Source organism: Crinia signifera, chromosome 2 (assembly GCF_055691185.1).
Source record: "Crinia signifera chromosome 2, ASM5569118v1, whole genome shotgun sequence".
NCBI classification, from domain to species: domain Eukaryota; kingdom Metazoa; phylum Chordata; class Amphibia; order Anura; family Myobatrachidae; genus Crinia; species Crinia signifera.
Genome location: NC_139218.1, coordinates 51834526 through 51857641, shown reverse-complemented (window position 1 = coordinate 51857641; position 23116 = coordinate 51834526). Strand labels below are relative to the sequence as shown.

The window sequence follows — 23116 nt, the reverse complement described above, 5'->3', positions numbered from 1 at the left end:
TGGAATATGGGACAACGACAACTGCAGTGGGAAGAATACAAATATATGAGGAAGTGGCACACCACAAAACATGGAACAACCTGTAAGCTGGATATGGAAAGAACTGAGAAGAAGGTCTCCTGGAAGGAGGACTCACAAACACCAGCAAAGAATCAGGAGCTGATGGATAGTTCACAGCGCACAGCTGACCGAGGCCCAGGCAGAGCCGAATGGAGCTGGGAGCAGGCAGGCTGAATAGCTGAAGGAAAGCTATCACCGGCAGGGCTCTGCTGGACTGAATTCCTTAAAAATTCCAGAAGACCATTGACATGAAGAGTTGCCAGCCCAGCCCCCCCGGACCTGATTTATCCAGCTGTGTTTAGGTGCACCGGGCTCGCATCCCCCACTCCCCGGCAATCACTGAACGGAATTCGTTCCCAGGCATCCAGGTACCTTGCAACTGCCGGAGCAGAAGTCGCATCAAGCATCCCTGGTTGCTGAGCATCAGGCCCAGGAGACGCTTATGCATGCTGAATGAAACGCCACCCACTAGTGCGGCTAACACACTATGCAACATGGCAGTGGGTGACGGGGAGAGGTAGGGGAAAGCAGTGTGACAGGGAAAAACAGTGGTTGACAAAAAGAGGTTGACACGGGCAGCAGTGGGCCCCTTACCCCTCTAAGGCCCTGGTGCACTGCACCTGCTGCTTGAATAGTAGTTCCGCCTCTGACGTGGTTTGTAAATCAAGCAACAGTTGAAAAATATGTAAAAGAAACGCCAAAAAACTTGTGTTCACCACATGCATCAACCATGTCAAGCTTTTGTACCTGTCAATCTTAGCCACCGCATTTCTTTTTACCTGTCAACTTTTTGACCTAACGCATGTCAACCACATGGGGTCGACTTACTAACTGTCTATGTAGAGGCTGTGATTTTCGTGATTTAAAAAAAAAAAAAATCCCCAAATCTCTCACTTTCTAATTCTCACACCCCATTACATTCCACTCTGTGTTTCTATACATTAGAACCCAGATCAAGGGTTTAATGTACTTCGGAAGACTCCATTTAATGAGCGTTTGCGTCCAGCTACTGCCGCATCCAAGTCACTTGCACCATTCATACACTATTACAAACCTACAAAACAACACTTACTGTACATCCGCATGGTCGAATATTTATGCACGGACATTTTTGTATAGCCTTCTGCTAGGTAACCAAATTGCTGCTTGAAAGTCTCCACAGTGGGGTCTAATTTAGACTTGATCGCAAAGCACATTTTGGGTGAAATTTAGTAGAATGAGAGATTCAGAAAGTGCGAGATTTGGCAAGATAGCTCCAGTTTTTTTAAAGCGGCAATCATTTACACTTTCTGAATATCTCATACTATTACATTTCACCCAAAATATGCTTTGCAATGAAGTCTAAATGAGGTATATCTCTCCATGTACCCCCAAGACCCCAGTGTTTCTCTATATTATATGGCTTTTTAAGAGTATTGCATGTGGATCTGATCTGGCTTTTTTGGTGCATTGTATATGGATCTGGCTGTTATCAGTATAATGGATATAGGGGGTTATTCAGACCTGATTGCACAGCTGCAAATTCGCACACCGGGCCATTATCGATACACTGCGGATGCGAACTGCCCGTAGTAAGCATGCGCGAGACCATCCTGCGATGAAGTCCTGCTACTTTTTTTTTTTTTTTTATAAATCTTTTTTAATTGAATATCCATTTTTTTACATTACATAATCTGTTCTCACATTATATTATTTTATGCATTGCAGTTTCATTATAACACAATACAGATTATTCCATTTCCGATACAACAACCAACTAGGTTAAGAAAAAAAGGACAGAACATGACAATACTCTAACTTATAAGACATGGGGGGGGGTTTCACATATAGGGGGGGGGGGGGGGGTGTTTATCACTTTGTTCTATCTGGCCTACTTAATTCTAAATAGAGCATTCATATTTGTAATCTCTTCTTTTATTTTACCTTGATATCCATTAAGGGGGGAGAGACCATGATATGTTAGCCATGGAGTCCAAGTTTCTCTGAAGGCTATAGGTTTCTCTTCTACAATACTTGATAGAAATTCCATATGATACAAGTCCCAAATAACCTCCTTTATTGCATTTTTTGATGGGCATGTATCTGCTTTCCAGTGTGTAGCTATTTTTATTTTTACTGCACTGCTCATAAACCATGAGTTTTTGAGTTTCCTTTGAGGTCCCTGATATGTTCTGTGGGAGTAACATAAACTCGGGCAACATCGGTGTATTCCGCCCAGTGACTTCTTGTATTAATTTATGTATATATTTCCAGGTATCCCGTATTCGGGGACACTCCCAGAAAACATGAATCAGGGTACCTATTTCTCCACACCTCCTCCAGCATTGCTCTGTAGCATCTGGATAAATGTGTGCTAATCTACTAGGTGCCAAGTACCAACGCGTATAGTTTATAGGCATTCTCTCTGTAACGAATCGATGGGAAAATCGAAATCAAGTTTTGTTTAATCTTATCCCATATCTCTGGCTTTATTTGTTTCCCGAAATCTGCTTCCCAGGCCACTTATTTATTATTTATTTATAGGTTCTTATATAGCGCAGCAGATTCCGTTGCGCTTTACAATAGTAGACAGTGATAAAACAAACTGGGTAACAACATACAGACTTGGAGGTAGGAGGGCCCTGCTGCAAGCTTACAATCTATAGGGATATTGGTGGAAACACAAGGACAGGCACCAGTAATACCATAGCAGTCCCACCAAGTTACAAGTCCAGAAGGGTAGCTATATAATACATAAGTGCCTCAGAGGGTTATGCATGTAGAACTTAAACATTATAGGCTTGCCTGAAGAGGTGAGTTTTCAGGGAACGCTTGAATGTTTGGAGGCTACTTCATATGATGTTCGTATTTCCTTTCTGTATTTTAACATTAATTGATATGTTGTTGAGATTAATCCCTTAGAGTTTGCCCTTTTCTGACACAGGCCTTCTAATTTTGTTTTAGCCCTAACATTTTGAACTGTTGTGTAGTAGCTGCGAATCTGCAGATATTGATAAAAGCATTTATTTGGAATATTATATTTTGATTGCAGATCCGCGAATACTGGGAGGTTGTCTGCCACCTCTAGGTCATTTATAAATAATATTTCCATTTTCGTCCTTATATAATTGTCTATCTTTGCTAACAGTGAATTGTGGGTTATCCCACATAGGTATTAGAGCTGGAGGAGAGGATAGTAAATTGAAGCCTTTATTTAGTTTATCCCATAGAATTAGTGTAAATGAGATTACTGCAGAACTTTTTACTTTTATTGGTCTCTGATTTTTTGGCAGCCAAAGTAATGTTAATAGAGTGTACTTGTAGCTGTTCTGATTCTAGTTGTACCCACCTACGTTTAGCTGTGTCTGAGTGCCATAGTACCGCCTGGGCAATATGAACTGCATAATAATAAAATTACAAATTTGGGACTCCGAGTCCTCCTTCTCTTGTACCCTCGTCTATGGTTTTTAACCGAACCCTTGGTCTTTTTCCTGACCATAAGAATTTTGAAAACATTTTATGTAAGTTTTTAAAAATGATTGATGGTATCATTATTGCTAATGATTCATTTTCAGAGTGTTTGCTCTTCCTGTCCATGAAATGTGTTGCCCGGACCATCCCGTTAAATCTATTTTTCAATCACTTTTCTATTCACACACCGTTTGCAAAGTGATTGACAGGAAGTAGGCATCCTTGAGAAAGGCGGCTGGGACCGCCGAAACATGTCGGGAAGATAAGTGAGTTCCTTTTTGTTTTGTTTTATTCATCAGTGTTATTGGTCTGCAGGCCATACCACTATTGTTTTAATAAATTGGATTTTATACTGAGACTGGTCCTCCTCTTTGTTTCCGGTCCATAATACGGTGACTTTGGAGAGTGGATTGTTTTAAGGGGATCATCCTCCTAAAGATACCTTTATAAGTGGATCCTACCTACACACGGAGTGAGTACGGTATGCAGCATTGAGACTATTGTCATCCACCCATATATGCCCGTGTTGCATTGAGTGTTAAAAGAAACCTTTATTTGTTTTACCATATATTTTCACTAGTGAGTATGGTACGCACATTGGAGTACTTACTCACCCTCTGATATCAGCACTTAAGTTGTTCACCAGCGGTGTACCCGTAAAAAGATACCTTTACATGTGTTAAGCACAGCACTGCACTGTGAGTTCCGGTACGATATTTGTCTCTGGGACCCATGATAATTCCATTACCCAGTTTTGAATTGTGTCACTGATACACATTTTTTGTTTATGTTTTGTTTCCCACTATTGAGAAATTAATCTACACACCTGGACATACCAGTCAAGCGCCTTCAGTTCCTTGTTGTTGTTCAGGAAGTAGGCATCTATTTAATATGTAATTAAATATTATTATTGACAGTATATGTGGTAGCACCCCCTTGTGGTTAGATCTGGATAGTAACTAAACATTATTTGAAAGGTTACATTTTATACAATTGGATGCTGTCCCAGGTTGGGAGAGCCTGGGATAACTGCTGCTCTGCAAAGCAACTGGTGATCACAGAACAGATGCCGTGCGCATGCATCTAACAATGGGGCAGATGTATTAAGCTTTAACAAGAGATAAATTCAAGGGTGATAAGGAGAGATAAATGTCCAGCCAATCACCTGCTAACTAACTGTAATGTTACAGGCTGTGTTTGAAAAAGTCAGTAAGGATTGGCTGGACGTTTATCTCTCCTTATCACCCTTGAATTTATCTCTTGTTAAAGCTTAATACATCTGCCCCAGTGTGAGGAGAGGAGCCGGATCTGTCACCCTCTCCCCCCCCGCCACCACCTTGCTCCATGTTGGTGATGACAGATGTTTGTGCGACTGCTCTGGCTTCACTGTGACTGACAGTGACATCTCTGCAGCCAAATTAGAGGTGGTGGAGCTCAGTTCCCCCCCACTTTAACCCCTGAGTAGTAGTAGTAGTAGCAGTAGTAGTACAAGGAGTTGAGGACACATTCATTTACAGTATGTCCACACTTAGTTTTCCAATGCAGTTTTCAGTTCCAAACTTCTTCTCTCAACAGCTGAGTATGGATCTGTACAGGCAACAGGGGTCTTTAGTACTTATTGAGGGGTACAGACTCCAGTTTTGAACCAGGGCCACTTTAAGAGACAAAAGGTTATGAGGACACACAACCAAATGTGTTGTTAGTAATGTAATTTTTCCATTAAGGTGTTTGGAAAGATGGCTCATGCCAGAAGATAGTGAAGACTCTTTGCTATCTCTGGTGCTGGTTCCATCTTTACTACATCGCTGGAGAGTTGGGGCTGCTAGCAGCAAGTATAGGGGGTGAGGCTGCTGCACGGGTATAGTGGAGAATCTTTCTTCTGTGCGTCACCCCTTGACCCATGGGCCTGTGTGGCCTCATACCTACACCTATTCTAGATACACCACTTAAAAGAAAGAGCATGATACACCCCTGTTTGCATCCTTTACAGATCTGTTGCTTGACAGAGACCAGAACTGTGCAAATGTAGATTGTACAGTAGGTGGCGTTGTTCATTAACCTACCGGTAAGTGAAGCCCTATAAGAAGATAACATATTTCATATAGTAAAATAATGAAAGAGGCTGTGAAGGATGAAAAAGTTTAATGTCACCGGTAATTAGCAGTTGGATGTTTGTTCAGTTCCCCTTCAGTTCAAGCAAAGGTGTATTCACAGGCATTGGAGAAATATCACATGCAGGAATAGTTATCATATTTAACGTAAGGGGGAAGGCAATCACTTTAAGGCGCTACTGAAGTTATAATGTGACTCTTCAAATATGGTTACTAGAATAGGTCTCCTTCTAAGCCTAAGCTCATAGACTATATCTGTTCATTACGGTCACCAAAGAAATACCTCCAATGTTTTACTTTAGTTCTGCCAGAGATGGACAAAAGGCTGTGGGGGAAATTTACTTAGATTGGAGTTCTATTTCAGATGAGATGATGTTGCTACGGGAAACCAATGATATACTATATATTATCTTCTAAAAGGTGATAAATAAATAAGAAGTAGATTCTGATTGGATGCCCATACAATATCTCATGTGATTAAATTCCCCCGTGTGTGTGCTTAAAAAAGTACATCACAAAGTGTAATTCAAATGTTTAGAATGCCAAAATTAGTATTAATAGGTTGATTTGGGTTAATACTTATGCAATGATTTGCAGTAGGTCTGGAAGCATCTGCTAGCCCTGTGTTTGCAGACTTTCCCTTTCACCTCATTTTCTGTTTTTCCTGCTGTACCATACCCTCCAACATTTGAAGGGTAAAAATCGGTACACATCCAGAAAGGGGCGTGGCCACTGGAAAAGGGGGCGTGGCCACCCCTTTTTGAATGTGTACTCGGCATTTAAAATAAAATAAAAAGTGTATCCATAGCCAACCTTCCTTTCTGCAGAGCTTCATGTGTCCCTCCAGGGTCATGTTGGGAGGTAAGTATTTATATTGGGTTTGGTCACTGATAACGCCGAAGTCAACACTGGGTGCAGGACAGTGTTGTCACCGGGGGCAGAGGCACGGTATCTGTGCGTCTATAGATCTATCACTATCTGTGGACACACGGGGTAGGTATTATGACCTCCGCTGTCTCACCTTATTCAGTACGCCAGCCATAGATAGATGTGAGCTGTCTCGCAATGAATGCACTAGATCCGGCGTGCAGGCTGCTGTGCTGTCGCCAGGCTAAAGCAAACAATCGCCGAGCCACGTAGACGCTATCAGTACTGGGAGCGTCCTGCAGTGGCACATATTTTACCTTTTGTAACTGAAATTTGCGTCACCGTTACTGCACCTTCAGCAATCTGCACTATTCTGAATCCATGTACCAGAAAAGGGGTTACGATGATGGTGATTTGCGGCGGCTGCTGGTGCCCGGAATGGAGAAGATGCTCCCTGACAGAAAAATCGGTACATTCGGTACGTTCTTAATTTGCCGGTACAGACCGTTAAAAAACGGTACTGTACCGGCAAATTCGGTACAGTTGGAGGGTATGTTGTACTAAATCATATGGTAATGTGAGAGATCAGCCAAAACTGTTTAAAAAGTGGCACCATGCATTATCATGAAGCCTTTGCTCATTAATAGGATCTTCAGAGACACCATTTTGAATGTATCTTCCACGCCCTGTACACAGTACAGTGTATAGATGAGGCTGCATCAAGATGTGCTCTTCCAGAGAAAAGATACAGCAGTCATCATTATCAACTTGACAATGACGACTGACACTTAAAAATGTAATAAATAAATAAAAATGTGTTACCACTTCTTAAATAAGAACCCATCACTAGGGCTACAGCCTATAATGCTGGGGTAGAACCCATGCAGGGTTCCCCCTGCAAAACTGCTGAAGTACCTTACAATACAGCGATTGTTCTGGCCCACAGTCATTTTTACCTCCAACTTTAAACCAAGAGCTACAATATGTGCAGCTGAATACTCCGGACCTCACCATATCAATATAATAGATAGGAAAATATTTTGTTAACAAAAATGCTTCCTAATCGCCCCTTTTGACCCCTTCCTGCTCTCTTGCCCGGGTTTGGTATAGGGGTCCGACAGTCGGGATCCTGACAGTCATTAGCCCGACGTCGGGATCCCGACTGCCCGGACTCAGACAGCATGGTGAGTGCAAATAAGCCCCTATTCTATTGGACCCCCACGAGGGAGAATAGAAGGTGGCCGCCGGAAACCCGGCTGTCGGTATTTTGACAGTCGGGATCCCGACGTCGGGTAAATGCCTGTCGGGATCCTGACTGTCGGGACCCTGTCCGGCACCCCTCTAGCCCATACACCCACGTTGCCTCTCCAAACATCAGTAATACAGCTTCATGTTCATCCTTTTCCTGCCCAGTAGCACCTGTACTTGTCTATCCTCTAGATGTGGCATTAGAGTGGGAGGGAAGACCGTGGGAAATTTGAGGTATTATGATAAGAGATTGGAATTTGGAAGTGGCACAGCAAAGGTTAATGGGAGTCTTTCATCTGCCGCTGCATCTTCTGTAGCACCTCGTGCATTCTCCGCAACTGCAAAACAGAATAGAGATTGAACAGACCGCAAGAAAATGATGTGCCATGTCTTAGAGGGGTATTCAATCCCGGGTCACGACTGTCGGTCATGACCCGGTCCCATTTTCGGCCCCCTCGACTGAATCTCGGCAGGTGGGATTCAATGTCCCGCATGCCGAGTGCCGAAAGGGTGTGGGGCCGTGATAAACAGCTGTGGATGGTGGAGATCCGGCCATGAGCTCGAAAATTCACATCCGTTCTCGGCAAAACGAGCCAGCCAAGATCCTGAGTGACATTACTAGCTGGAATCCCACGCACAGGGTCTATTCTTCTTTGTGGTGGCCCATGACCCCCATAGCAGGAGAACAGAAACTTATGCCAGCAGAGTAGTGAGTCTGCAAGGGGCCTCGTTACAATCCCCCCCGCTGCTGGCAATCCCGCAGCCAGGATCCTGACTGTCAGGAAATCATACTGAACCCAAACCACATCCACTTTTTCACAAGGCCATATACTGTACTGTACTGTACATTTTAGATTCTTGAACCAGGACCATCCGGGTAAAATAGGGATTGTTGGAATGCCCTATTTGATTGATGTTGATCTTAAATTTTAAGAAAAATGTAATGATCATGTTGATACTGATGAACAACTTTTGGGGAAATTTAGAAAGAGGTGGGCTTTTGGTACAATCGTTGGAAAATATTGTCGTTTTCAGCATGAATTCCCAGCCCCCCCCATCAATCAATGGCATATGCCATTAAATTCTAATCCACACACATAAACCACTCCTTACCAAATTTAGTTTGCTGTGTTAGCCCAGTAGTTGTTACCACTCTATCATATTGGAATATTTGGAATCACATCTGTGGAGTCCTTTACTTGTCATCAAACCTTTATTTTGTACAATACATTTTCTAGTTATTTCAATAGTATAAGTGTTTCAAACTCTTCTTTGTATTATATAATTAACTGCTGTATACTTAACCCTTAATGTACACATGTCACAGAGACCCTGACTCACCTCTTCATCCTTCTCCCGGATGAGTTTCAAGGTGTCATGGTCTGGTGATGGAGGCACGCTGGGGATTGGAAAGTCGGTCCCACTCTCCCGAGTTAGTTTACTGTCAGGACAGAAAAAGCAAATACCGGATTTCAGATAAAGAATACATTTTGTTAAGTGATATGATACTATAAGCTATCCTCAACATCCAACCCAGTATTGGAATACACAGATTTTGACTGAATTTGCATTCCAAAAACTGAGTACACACTACACAATTATCACGCTGATCAGCCAGTTGTGTAATTTGTGTAGTTTGTAGAGATGCTGATACAAGTAAATGGGCCACAACCACTCAGGTCCGCTTACTAAAATGTCTGTTCCTGCAGGCAGAGGGACTAAGGGCATGGCCAGCAGCTCACAAAGCCCCATAGCGGCAAAATAGGGTGTGCCCTCGTGAAAGTAACGCTATTTGTAGGCCATGCCCCCTTGCTGCCAGGCCACACCCACACATTTTGGGTGCATATGGCTATCCTGCCGAGTATGGATCTATAGTTGGGAGGTATGTATGGTTATTTAGTAATAATCCCAAAAGGATTTTTTTTCTCTAATGGGCAAAACCATGTGCACTGCAGGTGGGGCTAATGTAACATGTGCAGAGAAATTTAGATGTGGGTGAGTTATTTTATTTTATTTCTGTACAGGGTAAATATTGGCTGCAATTTAGATTTCAGTTTGAACACACCCCACCCAAATCTAACTCTCTCTGCACGTTACATTTGCCCCACCTACAGTACACATGGTTTTGCACATGTAGATGCATGATTAGAATTTCCAGTGCTGTGATATAATAAGTTATCAGAAGATATCAGTTTTTCAACCGCCTCATGATATGTGCAAAAATGAATAGCCCCTTTAAATTAAACAAATAGGGATAGTCCATATGTATGCAATCAATAAGTGAAGACCCCCAACTGTGGAACAAAAATCTGTTTTAGGGTCTACTGTTTATCAGATACAATATAATCTTTTCATGCACCATCTGTGTTGCTGGAAATTGTCTTTAACTTTAACCCCTTCCCGACATTTGACGTACATTTACGTCATGGTCGGGAAGTACTTCCCGACACATGGCGTAAATGTACGTCATGGCTTGTAACTGTCACCGCGTCTATAGACGCGGTGACAGTTTCAACATGTCTGCTGTCCCTGACAGCAGACATGTCCCTGCATGCCCAGGGGGGGCTGCGATGCCCCCCCCCGTCGGCGATCGCTGTGATTGGCTGTTCAGTGTGAACAGCCAATTACAGCGTTTTCTGTGTCACCGGCGAATAACGTTCGCCGGTGACACGCGATCGGAGGTGATTGGTGCTGTAAAGTACAGCACCAATCACCGCGGGGTGTAAGGGTGACACTGGTGTCACCCCACCTCACCCCGCCCGCCCCCAAAGGCCGTGATTGGTTCGTCGGACCGACGGACCAATCACAGCCAAGGAGGGAGATTTAAACTAACGGTGACTGCACTGCAGACGCCATTCCGGTCTGGAATTGCGTGCAGTGCGGTCACCGTGCCTAGCTGCCGCAGTATACTGACCTGAACCGAGCAAAATACTTACCTGATCACTGCTTCATTACTGCCTGTAGTGTGCTGGATGCTTCCTGGATCCTGTTACTACTTGTGACTTCCTGTGTTGTGAACTTGTGCTGCTGCAGTGTAATAGCGTTAGATAGAGAGAGATAGATAGAGAGAGATAGAGAGAGATAGTGTCAGAGAGTGCTATATTTTGTGCTGCTGCAGTGTGATATAGTTATAGATAGAGAGATAGAGAGAGAGAGATAGAGAGAGATAGAGAGATAGTGACAGATTGTGCTATATATTTTTTATATAACTGACTGCTGCCCCCCCTTTTGTGCTGATCAGTATAAATCAGCAACTTTTTGGGGGCGCAGGTTTTTTTTTTATATATATATATACCTGTCAGTGCTGCTGCTGCAGTGTTATAGAGTGATAGATAGTGAGAGATAGAGAGATAGAGAGATAGAGAGAGATAGTGACAGAGAGTGATAGAGACTGCTATATTTTGTGTCTGCTGCCCCCATTTTGTGCACCCCCAGCAACTTTTTGGGGGTGCAGGGGTTATTTTTCATATATATAACTGTCAGTGCTGCTGCTGCAGTGTCATAGAGTGATAGATATTGAGAGATAGAGAGATAGAGAGATAGAGAGAGATAGTGATAGAGAGTGCTAAATTTTGTGTCTGCTGCCCCCGCCTTTTGTGCTGATCACTATATCTGAGGTGATCAGCAACTTTTTGGGGGTATATATACCTGCCAGTTGCTGCCAGTTGCACTGTCAGTTGCACCAAAGGTTGTGCACCTGCTGCCCCTCACTGGTAATCAGTGTCGCATCACTGATCACCTTTTTTTTTTTGAGGCTGCTGTGGGTCTTTTTTTAATTTTTTTTTTACACACACTGTGATTTTGTGGGTGTCCTGTGGCCACTGTGCGCTGATCAGTGACGTACATCACTGATCAGCTTTTTCGGCACAGGGTTGATCTTTTTTTTTTTTTTTTGGATCAAATTCCTGTTGCCTTTGAGCGCTGTTCAGTGACGGACGTTACTGACCAACATCTGTGCTCAATTTTTGGCGCAGGACCTTTTTTTTTTTTTGAACCCCTTCAATTTTTTATTTTTTAACCCCTTCAATTTTTTTTTTTTTAACCCCTTCAATTTTTTTTTTTGTATAAAGTATTTTTTTTTTCTGCACTACATACACACTACACACTACATACCCCCCGGGTTAAAATAAAGTTTGTACCCCCCCCTACACTATACACGTGATGAAACATTTTACTACCAGTAACACAAAAATAAAAATGGCATCCCAAATGTCATCCCAAATGTCATCCCAGTCATCCAGAAGAATGTATTCAGCGGAGGAGGCATATGCCATGCTTGCCTCTGACTCTGACACAGCCAGTGATGCAAGCGGGGAATTTGAAGGCTTCGTCTTAAGCTCCTCTTCCTCCTCTAGTGATGAGGGCCCCCCTTTAAAGACGCCCCCGTAGAGCAGCTGAGACCCCCCCCCAATAATTGATCTCGTATGGACCCCACCACCAGACAATTTTGAGCCCCAGGTTCCTGAGTTTTTGGCCATGCCAGGAATCCAATTTGATTCCACAGGTCTCAGAGAAATTGACTTTTTCAAATTATTTTTCTCTGATTTTATAAATTTAATGGTGGACCAAACTAATTTATATGCCCAGCAGTTTATTGCTCAAAACCCCACGTCATCATTTGCTAGGTGGACCCCTGTAGATGCAGTAGAGATGATGACGTTTTGGGGTCTGGTGTTTCATATGGGCATAGTAAAAAAGCCAGAAATTAGGCAATATTGGAGTACAGATGTTCTGTACAACACCCCATTTTACCGTATGGCCATGCCCCGGGCTCGATTTGAGACGATCCTTAAATTTTTGCATTACAACGATAATGCACAGTGCCCACCCAGAGATGATCCCACCTTTGACCGGCTATTCAAAGTCAGGCCGGTCATTGATCATTTCAGTGCCAAATTTGAAGAGATGTACATCCCAGATAAATTCATTTGCATAGACGAGTCCCTTATACATTTTAAAGGAAGGGTTAAATTCCGCCAGTACCTTCCCAGTAAGAGGGCAAGGTATGGCATAAAAATGTATAAGCTGTGTAAAAGCACCTCAGGGTACACCCACAGGTTTAGGGTATATGAAGGGAAGGATTCAAGAATTGAACCGCCAGAATGCCCCCCCTCCCTCGTAGGTGTTAGTGGAAAAATTGTCTGGGATTTAGTGCACCCCTTCCTGGATAAAGGTTATCACCTCTATGTGGATAACTTTTACACCAGCATCCCCCTGTTTAAGGCCCTTGGTTCAAGAGGTACAGCAGCTTGCGGTACTGTGCGCAAGAACCAAAGAGGCCTCCCAAAAACGCACATTGCCCAAGTAATGAGAAGGGGTGAAAGCAGGGGAATATGCACCGAAAATATGTTGTTGGTCAAATATAAGGACAAGAGGGATGTCCTTATACTGACAACAATTCACGGAGACAGTACCACCTCCGTCCCTGTACGAGGTACCAGTACCCACACCTCAAAACCTAATTGTATCCTGGATTACAATAGGTACATGGGCGGAGTGGATCTTTCAGATCAGGTACTGAAGCCGTACAGTCCCCTGCGGAAAACAAAAATCTGGTACAAGAAGCTGGCCGTGTATATCATCCAGATGGCACTGTATAACGCTTACGTGCTATTCCGTTCTACCAGCCAGAGGGGGACATTTATGCACTTTCAAGAGGAAGTCATAAAGGGCCTAGTATTTGGGAACCAGCAGGCAGAGGGCCCCAGTACTTCTAGTACTGGCCCCCGTATTGTACCAGGGCAGCATTTTCCTGATGAAATCCCCTCCACTGGAAAAAAGGGCAGGACACAAAAAAGGTGCAAAGTTTGCTATAAAAAGGGAATAAGAAAGCAAACTATTTTCCAGTGTGACACTTGCCCCGACAAACCCGGCCTATGTATAAAGGAGTGTTTTAAAATATACCACACATCTATGGATTTTTAGGTTCATCATTTCACCGTGCTTCGGGGGTCTTGCTAATGCCACATAGCACCCACCATTCATTCCACCAGAATCTGAGCCGCAAAATCCAAAAATCACTCCTTCCCTTCTGAGTCCTGCCATGCACCCAACTGGTATTTTTTGGTCACATGTGAGGCATTGCCGTACTCGGGAGAAATTGGGGCACAGATTTTGGGGTGCTTTTTCTCCTTCATACCTTCTGAAAATGAAAAATTTTGAGCCAGAACTGCATTTTTGTGTAAAAAAATGTAATTTTTCATTTTCACTGCCCAGTTGTATCAAAATTGGTGAAACCCCTGGGGGTTTGAAATGTACACTATACCCCTAGATGAATTCCCTGAGGGGTTTAGTTTGCAAAATGGGGTCACTTGTGGGGGGGTTCCACTGTATTGGTGCTTTGGGGGTCTTGCTAATGCGACATAGCACCCACCAACATTCCACCAGAATTTGTGCTGCAAAATCCAAATTTCACTCCTTCCCTTCTGAGTCCTGCCACTTTTTGGTCACACATGAGGCATTGCCGTACTCGGGAGAAATTGGGGCACAGATTTTGGGGTGCTTTTTCTCCTTCATACCTTCTGAAAATGAAAAATTTTGAGCCAGAACTGCATTTTTGTGTAAAAAAATGTAATTTTTCATTTTCACTGCCCAGTTGTATCAAAATTGGTGAAACCCCTGGGGGTTTGAAATGTACACTATACCCCTAGATGAATTCCCTGAGGGGTGTAGTTTGCAAAATGGGGTCACTTGTGGGGGGGTTCCACTGTATTGGTGCTTTGGGGGTCTTGCTAATGCGACATAGCACCCACCAACATTCCACCACCAAAAATCACTCCTTCCCTTCTGAGTCCTGCCATGCACCCAACTGGTATTTTTTGGTCACATGTGAGGCATTGCCATACTCGGGAGAAATTGGGGCACAGATTTTGGGATGCTTTTTCTCCTTTCTTTCCTTATGAAAATGAAAAATTTTGAGCCAGAACTGCATTTTTGTGTAAAAAAATGTAATTTTTCATTTGCACAGCCCAGTTGTATCAAAATTGGTGAAACCCCTGGGGGTTTGAAATGTACACTATACCCCTAGATGAATTCCCTGAGGGGTGTAGTTTGCAAAATGGGGTCACTTGTGGGGGGGTTCCACTGTATTGGTGCTTGGGGGGTCTTGCTAATGCAACATAGCACCCACCAACATTCCACCAGAATCTGAGCTGCAAAATCCAAAAATCACTCCTTCCTTTCTGAGTCCTGCCATGCACCCAAATGGTATTTTTTGGTCCCATGTGAGGCATTGCCGTACTCGGGAGAAATTGGGGCACAGATTTTGGGGTGCTTTGTCTCCTTCATTCCTTGTGAAAATGAAAAATTTTGAGCCAGAACTGCATTTTTGTGTAAAAAATGTAATTTTGCATTTGCACAGCCCAGTTGTATCAAAATTGGTGAAACCCCTGGGGGTTTGAAATGTACACTATACCCCTAGATGAATTCCCTGAGGGGTGTAGTTTGCAAAATGGGGTCACTTGTGGGGGGGTTCCACTGTATTGGTGCTTGGGGGGTCTTGCTAATGCGACATAGCACCCACCAAAATTCCACCAGAATCTGAGCTGCAAAATCCAAAAATCACTCCTTCCCTTCTGAGTCCTGCCATGCGCCCAAATGGTATTTTTTGGTCACATGTGAGGCATTGCCATACTCGGGAGAAATTGGGGCACAGATTTTGGGGTGCTTTTTCTCCTTCATACCTTATGAAAATGAAAAATTTTGAGCCAGAACTGCATTTTTGTGTAAAAAAATGTATTTTTTCATTTGCACAGCCCAGTTGTATCAAAATTGGTGAAACCCCTGGGGGTTTGAAATGTACACTATACCCCTAGATGAATTCCCTGAGGGGTGTAGTTTGCAAAATGGGGTCACTTGTGGGGGGGTTCCACTGTATTGGTGCTTTGGGGGTCTTGCTAATGCGACATAGCACCCACCAACATTCCACCACCAAAAATCACTCCTTCCCTTCTGAGTCCTGCCATGCACCCAACTGGTATTTTTTGGTCACATGTGAGGCATTGCCATACTCGGGAGAAATTGGGGCACAGATTTTGGGGTGCTTTTTCTCCTTCATACCTTATGAAAATGAAAAATTTTGAGCCAGAACTGCATTTTTGTGTAAAAAAATGTAATTTTTCATTTGCACAGCCCAGTTGTATCAAAATTGGTGAAACCCCTGGGGGTTTGAAATGTACACTATACCCCTAGATGAATTCCCTGAGGGGTGTAGTTTGCAAAATGGGGTCACTTGTGGGGGGGTTCCACTGTATTGGTGCTTGGGGGGTCTTGCTAATGCAACATAGCACCCACCAACATTCCACCAGAATCTGAGCTGCAAAATCCAAAAATCACTCCTTCCTTTCTGAGTCCTGCCATGCACCCAAATGGTATTTTTTGGTCCCATGTGAGGCATTGCCGTACTCGGGAGAAATTGGGGCACAGATTTTGGGGTGCTTTGTCTCCTTCATTCCTTGTGAAAATGAAAAATTTTGAGCCAGAACTGCATTTTTGTGTAAAAAATGTAATTTTGCATTTGCACAGCCCAGTTGTATCAAAATTGGTGAAACCCCTGGGGGTTTGAAATGTACACTATACCCCTAGATGAATTCCCTGAGGGGTGTAGTTTGCAAAATGGGGTCACTTGTGGGGGGGTTCCACTGTATTGGTGCTTGGGGGGTCTTGCTAATGCGACATAGCACCCACCAAAATTCCACCAGAATCTGAGCTGCAAAATCCAAAAATCACTCCTTCCCTTCTGAGTCCTGCCATGCGCCCAAATGGTATTTTTTGGTCACATGTGAGGCATTGCCATACTCGGGAGAAATTGGGGCACAGATTTTGGGGTGCTTTTTCTCCTTCATACCTTATGAAAATGAAAAATTTTGAGCCAGAACTGCATTTTTGTGTAAAAAAAATGTATTTTTTCATTTGCACAGCCCAGTTGTATCAAAATTGGTGAAACCCCTGGGGGTTTGAAATGTACACTATACCCCTAGATGAATTCCCTGAGGGGTGTAGTTTGCAAAATGGGGTCACTTGTGGGGGGGTTCCACTGTATTGGTGCTTGGGGGGTCTTGCTAATGCAACATAGCACCCACCAACATTCCACCAGAATCTGAGCTGCAAAATCCAAAAATCACTCCTTCCTTTCTGAGTCCTGCCATGCACCCAAATGGTATTTTTTGGTCACATGTGAGGCATTGCCGTACTCGGGAGAAATTGGGGCACAGATTTTGGGGTGCTTTGTCTCCTTCATTCCTTGTGAAAATGAAAAATTTTGAGCCAGAACTGCATTTTTGTGTAAAAAATGTAATTTTGCATTTGCACAGCCCAGTTGTATCAAAATTGGTGAAACCCCTGGGGGTTTGAAATGTACACTATACCCCTAGATGAATTCCCTGAGGGGTGTAGTTTGCAAAATGGGGTCACTTGTGGGGGGGTTCCACTGTATTGGTGCTTGGGGGGTCTTGCTAATGCGACATAGCACCCACCAACATTCCACCACCAAAAATCACTCCTTCCCTTCTGAGTCCTGCCATGCACCCAACTGGTATTTTTTGGTCACATATGAGGCATTGCCATACTCGGGAGAAATTGGGGCACAGATTTTGGGGTGCTTTTTCTCCTTCATACCTTATGAAAATGAAAAATTTTGAGCCAGAACTGCATTTTTGTGTAAAAAAATGTAATTTTTCATTTTCACTGCCCAGTTGTATCAAAATTGGTGAAACCCCTGGGGGTTTGAAATGTACACTATACCCCTAGATGAATTCCCTGAGGGGTGTAGTTTGCAAAATGGGGTCACTTGTGGGGGGGTTCCACTGTATTGGTGCTTGGGGGGTCTTGCTAATGCAACATAGCACCCACCAACATTCCACCAGAATCTGAGCTGCAAAATCCAAAAATCACTCCTTCCTTTCTGAGTCCTGCCATGCACCCAAATGGTATTTTTTGGTCACATGTGAGGCATTGCCGTACTCGGGAGAAATTGGGGCACAGATTTTGGGGTGCTTTTTCTCCTTCATACCTTCTGAAAATGAAAAATTTTGAGCCAGAACTGCATTTTTGTGTAAAAAATGTAATTTTTAATTTTCACTGCCCAGTTGTACCACAATTGGTGAAACCCCTGGGGGTTTGAAATGTACACTATACCCCTAGATGAATTCCCTGAGGGGTGTAGTTTGCAAAATGGGGTCACTTGTGGGGGGGTTCCTAAATTTTAGCATCTTATGGTGCCTAGAAACCTACATGGTGCCTAAAAAATAATCTCATAAAAAGGAGGCTCCAAAATCAAGTAGGTGCTCCTTCTATTATGAAGCCTGTGGTTTGGTCAACGTGCACACTAGGGCCACATATAGGATATTTATGAAAACAAAAGAATTGGGGGAATCAATTTTTAGTCACATTTCTCTAGTAAAATGTACTGTGTTCCTTAGAAAAATGTATTAAAATTGCAAATCTGCAAAAAAAATGAAATTTTGAAATTTCACCTACACTTTGTTTTAATTCCTGTGAAACACCTAAAGGGTTAACAAACTTCCAAAATGCTGTTTTGAATACTGTGAGGGGTGCAGTTTTTGAAATGGTATCATTTATGGGGGTGTCTCACATACAAGTCCCTCAAAGTCACATCAGAACTGAACTGGTCCCTAAAAAAATCAGTGTTTGAAATTTTCTTGAAAATTTGAGAATTTGCTATTCATATTGTAAGCCTCCTAGTGTCCAAAAAAATTAAAAGGAAGTTGAAATAATGATGGAAACATAAAGTAGACATATGGTCTATGTTAGTTATTAACTATTTTGAGTGGTATGATTATTTGTCTCACAAGCAGAAAATTTAACATTTTGCAAATTGCAAAATTTTCCATTTTTTCACGACATTTTGGTATTTTTCACAAAAAAACACAGACTGTATCGACCCAAATTTACCACTAATTTGAAGTACAATGTGTCATGAAAAAACAATCTCAAAATCACTGGGATAAGTAAAAGCAAAAAAAAGTTATCCCCACTTAAGTGATACATGTCAGATTTGAAAAAAAGGGCTCTGTCAGGAACGCAAAAACTGGCTCTGTCAGGAAGGGGTTAATAATGGGACTTGTACACTAACCAGGAATACTGTAAATTTCCTGTGTGCACAAATAACAGTGCAATAAAATGAAATGGTACAGATGTGTTATAAGTAATTTAGACAGTGCCTAGGGCATAACCATAACCAGAACCAGTGGGCCCCATAGCAACATATTGAAAGTGTCCCTGTCCCAATGTTTATTGAGAATCCCCTTTCTGCAGCAGTTATACATTTTATGCCCCATAATAGTGCCCTAATTCCTTTTATGAACCATAGTACAATAGTGCCTTATTCATATTATGCCCCATAGTAGTGCAAAAGTTTATTAATTGAACCATAGTTCCCTAGTTTACATCACATTGTAGGGCTGCCAGTACACATTATGCCACACAGTAATCCCAATTCACATTATGACATGTAGTGCCCCCAGTTCATATTATGACACATTAGGTGGCAAGCACAGTGAGCCACCAAGCCCACAAGAGGCTTAAATGCGTTGCCCCCCTGTTGGGCTACTGACAGTCAGGATTCCGATGTTGGAGATACGACCATCGGAATGCCGACAGTCAGAAGGTTATACCATACCCGTTTATACTGTGCCACATTTAAGTGCCCGCCAGTTCAAATTATGCTAGGTTACAGATCCCTCTTGCCATTATAACATCCACTACACACTCCTCTCACTGAAAATATAATATCACACATGCTGGGCAATGGATCAGACCCAATCGCTTAGCAGGCATCTTCTTAATTGGTATACAGCTTTATAACCAGGCCCCCATAATGGCACTGCTTGCGACCACCATAGTTACACCCATGACAGTGCCTTCCCTTCCCTCTGAGCAGCATTTTAGGATAACAATTAAAAAAATTGTAACAAATTAAGTGCGTGCCCCAAAAAGTAGTATTAGGAACAAACTTAAAATACATATTTACTTTTACTGGCTTGGCCCAACATCCACCCAATGGTCTTAGTTTCCAAAGAGGAAAGATGGCTAGATCTCACTATTACACCTTCCTAAATAATCCTTAACATCTTGCTACTTAAATCCATGTAAACCGACTCATTGGATAACACAGAATATGTTTTGAATCAAATAATTGGAGTCTGCTACCACTCTGACCATGCACATACTTTCGGTTCCGTTCTCTGACCACCCGCTGTGTCAGGTTCTGGATGCACTGGGCCCTGTAGTTCTCGTAGTGCGTCTCTCGAGTCACATCTTTAAGGTCCTGCATGTGAGTGCGGATGAGCATTGTGCGTAGCTTCACAAAGTCACAGTGCTGCTCGTTCTCCACTAGGGAAGATGGAACGTTGTTAGAGCCCATAGCAGTGACACAGGATTCAACCATAATATATTTTTATCCAGAACTATATTAAACTTTTCTATCTTCTATTCTGTTGCTCATATGTTTAATACAGAGCCAATTCTTCTCCATGGAAGAGAATGTGAAGGCCATTTATGAAGTTGTGGCCATGCAGTGCAATGGGCGTTTTTTACATGCTGTTATATCTGTGTTGCACGAATGTACAAAGTTATATAGGGAAGGTCATGTTCTACACATGTGCATGTGTTTAGGGCAGACTAGATGGACCAAGTGTTTATTATCTGCCACCAAATTCTATGTTTCTAGTGGTTGGTCTCAACAGGAGGAGGGTTCCCGTTACTTTCATGGTGCATATTTATCCCATCCCATATGTTTAATATAGTTATGATGTTATATCACTTTGTAAGAAGGTATGGAGAGGATCTCTCTCTGACAGAATGTGTTACAGTAGCCCATAGGCTATCATAGAAACATAGAATTTGACGGCAGCTAAGAACCACTTGGCCCATCTAGTCTGCCCCTTTTTAAAACATGTTACCTCAAACCATATTTAATCCTTTTTTTTTTTGGTAAGGATATCAATATGCCTATCCCAAGCATGTTTCAATTGTTCTACTGTATTTGCCTCTACCACCTCTGATGGGAGGCTATTCCACTTATCTACTACTCTTTCTGTGAAGTAATTCTTCCCCAAATTTCCCCTAAAATTTGAGAAATAGCAGCGAGGCGTGGAAGCACCGCTGTTTGGGTCCATGTATGAATTGTCCAAAAATGTCAGTCCATCCAGGTTGGTTCGGCCTGTAGTATCCAAGGTGGAAACAAATTGGTGCAGCATAGCGAAACGTGTCAGGGGACTTTCTAGCTGTACCAATTTGTTTCTACCTTGGATACTTCTGGCCGAACCAACCTGGATGGACTGACATTTTTGGATAATTCATACTCAGGGACCCAAACGGCGGTGCTTCCATGCCTCACTGCTATCCGAATCACAAAAAGGACTCTTGCCTTAAAAAAGACCCTCCGTAGTCCTAAGGTGGAATCTCAACTCTATGGCTTACAAGACAATTTGAGCCCCCAATCCGAGGAGGCGGATGGTAATTATAATTTACCCTGAATCAGTCATAATATCCGCAGGTCTATATAGGAATGGACAGTGTATCAGTACAGCATTTTAAATTATTTAGTGTGGTGTATTTTGATACCACTCAATATATGCAATTGCTTTTTATATGTCATTATTTGCTCTTGAAATATTGGTCTAGTAAATTAACTAGTACTGTATTACACATCTTAATATATATATATATATATATATATATATATATATATATATATATATATATATAAGATTTTGTAAAGTCAATCCAATCACTTTTTAGTTTAATTTTTATTATTTCAGGCACTGCATTTGTTGTTTTTTATTATTAGGAATCCCAATTACTATGAGCAGGGCCGTTTCTAGAGGCGGACAAGCCGTGCAGCAGCCCGGGGCGCCGCACGGCTTGTCCGCCTCTAAAACAGCCAGGGCGCCCGGCAGTCTCCCCCAACGCCGCCGCCTCCTCCCTTCCTCCTCCTCCGCCACTCTGTGTCCCCGGCCGGCCCGACTCCACGCACGACACGTCATAAGCAGAGGCTGAGATTTCCCTGGAAAGGGGAGGGGAACGCATTGTGCGTCTCTCCTTCCCCTCGCTCACGTCACTGGGCTGCCGCTGTCAGCCAATCAGAGCTAGGGCGCGAGGTACACACACTGAAGGGGAAGGAAAGAGGCACGATGCGCTCCCCTCCCCTCCCCTCGGAAGCAGCGGCAGCAGAGGCAGCAACAAAGTGAGTTTGGCATTGTGGGGACATATATTTGTGTCACTGTGGGGACATATATTTGTGTCACTGTGGGGGACATATATTTGTGTCACTGTGGGGGGCATATGTGTGTGTCACTGTGGGGGCATATGTGTGGCGCTGTGGGGGCATATGTGTGGCGCTGTGGGGGCATATGTGTGGCACTGTGGGGGCAAATATTTGTGTCACTGTGGGGGCAAATATTTGTGTCACTGTGGGGGCAAATATTTGTGTCACTGTGGGGGCATTTATTTGTGTCACTGTGGGGGCATTTATTTGTGTCACTGTGGGGGCATTTATTTGTGTCACTGTGGGGGCATTTATTTGTGTCACTGTGGGGGCATTTATTTGTGGCACTGTGGGGGCATTTATTTGTGTCACTGTGGGGGCATTTATTTGTGGCACTGTGGGGGCATTTATTTGTGTCACTGTGGGGGCATTTATTTGTGGCACTGTGGGGGCATTTATTTGTGGCACTGTGGGGGCATTTATTTGTGGCACTGTGGGGGCATTTATTTGTGGCACTGTGGGGGCATTTATTTGTGTCACTGTGGGGGCATTTATTTGTGGCACTGTGGGGGCATTTATTTGTGGCACTGTGGGGGCATTTATTTGTGGCACTGTGGGGGCATTTATTTGTGGCACTGTGGGGGCATAGCTGGCACTGTGGGGGCATATTAGTAAACGGCATCAGTTGTGCGGCAGCGGCACATGGGGCATAATGTGTAATGGGCATTACGATGTGGGGAGTATTGTGTAATTGCCATCACATTGTGGGGTCTAATGGGCATCACGGTGTGCAACATAATGTGTAATTGTCATCACGGTGTGCGGCGTAATATGTAATCGTCATATCAGTGTACGGCGTAATGGGTAATTGTCATCACGGATAAATAGTGTATAATGATTTAAGTAGCCTGTCATTGTTTGGCCTTGATCTGTGAGGCGTACTAAGTCACTGTGTGGCCTTCAGCCGGCCAACTTAAGTGCGGGAGGACAATAACAATTCCTGCAGTAACCAATGTCTGGTCATGCAGGTTGCAAAAGTGTGATATAAGGTAATTGTTTTCCTGCTAGACCATGCCTTATATTAAGCCACACCCCTTTTAAAATTAAGCCACACCCCCTATTTCGGCGCGCGCCTCCGGCGCGCACAATTTCT

General features: G+C 43.2%; 1 protein-coding gene across 2 annotated transcripts in view; it reads right to left on the bottom strand.

Moving 5' to 3' along the window:
- Nucleotides 1-5637: 5637 nt before the first annotated feature.
- LOC146059656 (septin-5-like) overlaps nt 5638-23116 on the bottom strand; it is a 109753-nt gene continuing 92274 nt past the window's right edge. For both annotated transcript variants that reach the window (XM_083172071.1, XM_083172070.1), the window contains 3 exons: nt 19925-20087; nt 9078-9177; nt 5638-8074 (listed from right to left, as the gene is read on the bottom strand). In XM_083172071.1, the coding sequence (XP_083028197.1) occupies nt 8015-8074; nt 9078-9177; nt 19925-20087 (323 nt within the window). In that variant the 3' untranslated portion in view covers nt 5638-8014. The remainder of the gene's footprint in view (nt 8075-9077; nt 9178-19924; nt 20088-23116) is intronic.